We start from the raw sequence: 5,820 nt of genomic DNA on the forward strand, positions 1-5,820 counted from the left end.
GTTAGGAAGCTTTCACCAGTCCTTGGCAAAACAAGAAAAGGATAATATAATCAGGGTTTAAAATTTTTTTTTCATAAAACAAAATCTATTCCATTTTATTCTGCTACAAATATGACCTTCATTTTTCTTTCTTTTTAAATTTATTTTTTATTTTTTATTTTTAAAATATTTTATTTGAGAAAGCAAGAGAGAGAGCACAAGCTGGGGGAAGGGGTAGAGGGAGAAGGAGAAGCAGACTCCCTGCTGAGCAGGGAGCCTGATGGGAGACTCGATCCCAGGAGCCCCCAAGATCATGACTGAGCCCAAGGCAGACACTTAACCAACGCAGCCACCCAGGCGCTCCAATGACGTTCATTTTTCATGTTAAAAATTGTTTTACGATAGTTGTTTTGATTAATACTTACTTGGGTATTAAAATAAAAAGTTGGGAATCTTAATACGGTGTTAGCTTTTTTGACGTTTTAGTGGTCCGTGAGATCTAAAAGCTAAGGCTGAGAAGTAGGGACATCCGTGGCCCAAGTGGGACAGTTTAGTCAAACAGTGCTGATGGTAGCTATGTGCAGGACATTTCTCCAACGGCCCCTTTTCTGTTTTGCATTGTCCTTATGCAGGTTTTTGTCCACATCAGCACCTTCAGATCCCAAACAGAGATGCCTTTTTTTTTTTAACATCTAGATTTTAGCCCATTCTCTGAAACCACCCAAATCATTGGCACCTGGCACCATCTATTGGCCCCAACACCACTTTCTCCACCTCGCTATCCAAGACCCTTAGCCCCACCCATTACCTACCTCTGAACTTTCTCTTTTACTTTGAATATAGTTGGCTTTGGAGGAATAACTGGGATCCTGATGCTGTTTCAACCCAAAAGTTGTAGATTATATTACCCATTTCATTATCCATTGTATTCATTGTATGTATCCACTCATTGTACCCATTAATTGTGTATGTCTCTGGGTAGATTATGAACACCTCAGGAATAATAGTTATGGTTTATTTTCCTTCTTCTAGTACCTACCACACTCCTACGAGATTAGGTATTCAGATATATCTGGAATTAAAAATGAATAACTCAACACATTCTTTGCACAAGGAATGCTTTAATAATTCCCAAAATATAACAACTTCTTCACTGTGGTCTTCTTGGTTTGCAATGACAGTCAGGAACCAGAGGCCTAGGCCCAGATGGGTGCAAGGAGGAAGCCTGAGAAAACCATCTATTTCTGGGGCTCTGGTCAGTTTTCTTTGTAAATGGGAAGGAAAGAAAATAACACGAAGTGGAGGCAAGAGGAAGAGGAAATGAAGATTCCCGAATGAGAAGAGGAACTCTGAAATGACTCCACAGCAGCCCTTCCCCCATCTCATCCCAAGAAGCATCCTGTCATCCAGTAGGAGAGGGGCCGGCCTGCACAGTGCAACCTCCACGCTACCCTGCGGAGAGAAAGATTGGTTCTTGCTTTACTGTTTAGTAAGCTCCTTCTCCACATACGTGGCCCAACTCTTTGTGAGTCTCTTAGGCAGAGCAGTGCTCAGAACTTCCTTCATTCCTAGGTTTCTGGTCTGTCCCCCTGTGGCCCCTCTGATTCTTCCTTTAAATTTCCCTTATCTCTGGTGTTTGTCCGCTTCCCCCATTCAGTATGCTTCCACATTTTCAAATCCTATCTCCCTCTGAAGTGGGAGATCACCATTTTACGAGGCTGAGATTTACTAAATAAATAAAAAGATAAATAATCAATCAATCAATCTCAGGCGCAACTACTGACTCTCCCTCCGGAAAGGGTCAGCCCTAATAGTCATCAGTGTCCCCTCTGCTTGGTGTTTCTAGAGTAGGCAAGGCACGTGACTCCTCCATCCTCACAGACGCCTAGAGAGGACTAGAAAGGTCTAGTCCTTGCCTAGTGTGCCTTCCTCTGTCACTACATCCTGTAGATATCCGGTTTGAAATTCAGAAGAGTGAAGTAACCATCCCAATGTCCACCACTGGTAAGCTGACAGCTTTGGGTTATCTGCTCAGCTGAGAAGCTATCCACCATTTACAGAAAATGTTGCTGCCCCGGATGCCTGGGTGGCTCAGTTGGTTAAATGTCTGCCTTCGGCTCAGGTCATGATCCCAGGGTCCTGGGATCGAGTCCCACACCGAGCCCCAAATCAGAGTCCCTGCTCGGCAGAGAGTCTTCTCTCTCCTTCTCCCCCCCGCTTGTGTGCTCGCTCTCTCACTCTCAAATAAATAAATAAAATCTTAGAAATAAAAAAGAATGTTGCTGCCAATCAGGGAGAGGGATCCCTGTGGCAACTGTGATGGCATAGCTCACTTGCTCCCAGGCCTCCCAGGCCTCCAGCTGATTGAACTAAGCAGGGACACTGGGTCCAAGCTGAACCAATCAGATTCTTTATCCCGGGCACTTGGACTGGGACTGAGCCTGGGCAGTCTCTGTGGCCGCTGAGGACATTAGCCCATCAACTGGGGGCAGCCTTAGTCAGTCTTGTGGAATGTGGAGCAGAGAATGCTGCTCTATGAAGGAAGTGGTGAAACAAATGCACCAGGAAGCAGGAACTTGCCAGGAAAAGCTTGCTGACAGTTTCCAGCTCTGCTTGCGCTCTCTTCCTGAAGTCCAGCCGCACCTGCGTCCGCTCAGTGAGACACCTCGTGCCCTCAGGATACACCTCCCTCACCTAACTCAAGTTACTCTGTTACCGCATCTAAAAGAGTTTTCTTTTTTTAAATTTTTTAAAAGATTTATTTATTTTCGAGAGAGAGACAGAACGAATGAGGACAGGAGCAGAGGGAGAGGGAGAGAGAATCCCAAGAAGACTCCCCACTGAGCGGGTGGCCTGATGCAGGGCTCAATCCCACGACCCTGAGATCATGACCTGAGCCAAAATCAGGAGTCAGACGCTTAACTGACTGAGCCAGGCGCCCCCCAAAAGAGTTTTAATACATCAGAGAAAGACCCAGATCCCAGGTCCTGTAAGTCAGAGTCCAAGCCCTGCCACTCTTCCACATCTTTCTAGACTATGAAAGGGTCTAGTCCTTGCCTAGTGCGCCTTCCTCTGTCACTACATCCTTCCTGGGGCTCTGCCCACTAACTTCGTCCCACCGTGTCCTCCTCACCAGTTCTTCATCCCCCCTGCTCCGGACACAATCTTCTTTGCACAGCTGATGGTTGAGAGAAGACTGGGGCTCAGTAGGTCTGAAAGGGAGAGAGAGCGAGCACCTGTGAGAACACAGAGGACCACCCCGAAGACTGAGGCAGACACGGGCTGTCCCTGCGCTGGCACGCACCACCCGGGGGCTGAGCACTTCCAGATTAAGCAAGAGGACCTCCCTTCCAGAGGACCATTTAGACATCCCTCCAAGGGCGGTCAGGGGTGTTGGGGGTGAGGGCAGGGGGGGCAGGACGACTGTTTATCATCGTACTTCCTAACTAGGGTAGATGGTGGTTCAGCCCACATTTGAGGATTTCTAGGGAAAGGAAATGTCAGAACAGGAGCACAGAGACCCAGGTAATCTTGGCTGATGAGAAAGGCTCTTCAGGTGAAGAGTCCAGGGATATTAATCAGAGTATGAAGGAAGGGGAGAAGGTCCAAGTCATTGACCTATGGAGCCTCCTGGCGTGGCTTTGAGGTGGGGAGTTTGCACTTGGCCTTTAATCAGATCATTAGCCAAAGTGAGTGGTTAGATGGTTAGAGCTGAGCCTTCAGGGCCACCAGCCTGGCATTCAGCACTGGTTCTATGAGCCTCAGTTTGCTCATCTGTAACATGGGCATCAAAATAATTTCCATTGCATGAAAAGCTGGGTGAAATGGACTCCTGGGGCCGTCCCTCTGGGGATATTCCCAGGCTTTGAGTGGGAAGAGGAGTCCTGTGAGTAGAGCCTGGTCCTCCCTCTCACCTCTCCCACCCTGGGGCCCTGGCCAGACCTTGACAGTCCTCGTGGCAGATGTTCTCTGAGTGACTTTGGTAATCATTGCACCAGGAGTGGCTGTTGATCTGGAAGATTCCGTAGTCAAAGCTGCCGTCTGCGTTTTCATTTACCTTTGATATGTTGAATTTGCTTTCCACAAAAGCCAGACACAGCCCTTTGAACAGGGAGCAGAGGGTTTTCAGAGGGTGCCGAGTTGAGGGAGGAGTGGGATGGAGGAGAGAGGGAGATCAGGAAGCAGAAGAAAGGAACAAGGCCTAAGAGGCTGGATGGGGCAAGTGGGCTAGAAACACCCATGTGCTTCTCCCCTCACCCTTCGTCCCACCCACCCGCCCCTCAGTACAACCACTCATCACCTATCTGTCCATCCATGCTTCCTGCACTTAATGATCACCTACTGTGTGTCAGGAACTGTGCAAAGCCAAGTGCGGGACACTTAGCTGGCTCAAATGTAGATGTTGCCTTCAAGGGGCCTATAGTAGGAGAATGAAGATACCTACCTTAAAAAGCCACAAAACAAGATAAAAGGAGAAATAAGACAGCACAAGGCCGGTGTGCACAAATTCTGGGCAAAAGGGAGTTATTCCTACCATGGAGGAGGATGAAGCCTTTGCACTGTCTGCTCCCTCTGCCTGGAGCACTCTTCCCCAGACCCTGGGTGACCAGTGCCACTCAATGTCACCTCCTCGACTTCCCCTTCTAGGACAACATCACCTATCACGGCCCCGGCTTTCTTCTTCTGCATAACCTTTATCACTACTGGAAGTACTTCATATATAGTTGTGTGTTTGCGTCTTGTCTGCCTCTCCCCCTAGAATGTGAACACTATGGAGGAAGGGGCTTTGTTGATGTCTCCATCCCCAGCACCGAAAATAGTTCCCGGTACATGATAAATGCTCAGCGAATAATTGTGGGCTGAATTTGGAATGTTGGGAAGGGCTTCTTGGGGAGGGCTCCTTTTTGAACTCGGCTTTGAAAAATGAATGACAGGGAGAAAGATGGCCACCTAGGGCATGACCAGAGGAGGAGGAGAAATGGGGGAGGGGGAGTGTGTGAAGCAGCACTCACAGTCATTGAGGGAGTAGCCCTCAAACCCATCCAAGTCCTCCTTGTGCAGCACCCTGGCCAAGTCACAGCGATTGATGAGGCTGGCCTGACTTATGGCAATGAGGCAGCTGACCAAGGACATGAGTAATGTCCCCGTCATGTTCGGAGGGGAGAAGGTGCTATCGAGGGTCGGTGGTTCTGAGGCTCTCCCAGATGTGCCGCCGGTCTTTTCTGAGCGCCTGAGGAATCTGGAGAGAGAAGCCATATGTCCTCGCTCACACACAGCTGCCCACCTGGCTATTTCTCTTTCCTCTTATTTATTATGGTATACTCGTTTATTACAGAAACCTTTAAATATTTACAAAATAAGAGAGAAGAGTATCATGAATCTTCATGTACCCATTGCCCGGTGTCAACATTGAAAAACCAAGGCTGATCCCCTTCCATCTATAGATCTTCACCCCTTTTAGCTACTCTGACTCTTGTAATGGGCACCTAGCTGTGGGCAGTATTTGGGTACGGTGTGGGGGGAGGGGATGGCAAAGGAGGTTAATGAGAACTGTACTTCACTGGTGTTTGTGTGTGTGGATTTTAGCATCTGCTTGCAGAGGAAGGGCTAGGACACCGGACGGCGAACTCCCCCCAACCCCACACCCCCAGACACACGACACATGACTTTTCCCAAGGGCATACCCTGCCTTGTGCAAGTCCTAGGAAGCTGTTTATGGGTTCTACGCTTTCATTTCCACGCAAAGGTGCATATCATAAAGCAAGTAAAAGTGACCTCGCTGAAGAAATAACCTTCGCCTTCACGCTCTCTGTGTAGGGGGAGGAGTGAGGAGCAAGGGCT

The 5,820-nt window shown here is 48.4% G+C and overlaps 1 protein-coding gene across 1 annotated transcript; it reads right to left on the minus strand.

Annotated features, from left to right (window-relative positions):
* Positions 1-1,080: 1,080 nt before the first annotated feature.
* Positions 1,081-5,214, minus strand: LOC112819143 (lysozyme-like protein 6). Its single transcript, XM_025866172.2, has 4 exons — positions 4,992-5,214; positions 3,922-4,080; positions 3,113-3,191; positions 1,081-1,431 (listed from the first exon to the last, which is right to left on the minus strand). Exons 1-4 carry the CDS (start codon positions 5,128-5,130, stop codon positions 1,362-1,364), a joined length of 447 nt encoding a protein of 148 aa, XP_025721957.2. The 5' UTR covers positions 5,131-5,214; the 3' UTR covers positions 1,081-1,361.
* Between the last annotated feature and the right edge of the window lie 606 nt (positions 5,215-5,820).

This window comes from Callorhinus ursinus, unplaced genomic scaffold, assembly GCF_003265705.2.
Source record: "Callorhinus ursinus isolate GAN/ISIS: 27379988/994484 unplaced genomic scaffold, GSC_fseal_2.0 scaffold2294, whole genome shotgun sequence".
In the NCBI taxonomy this organism is placed as follows: Eukaryota; Metazoa; Chordata; class Mammalia; order Carnivora; family Otariidae; genus Callorhinus; species Callorhinus ursinus.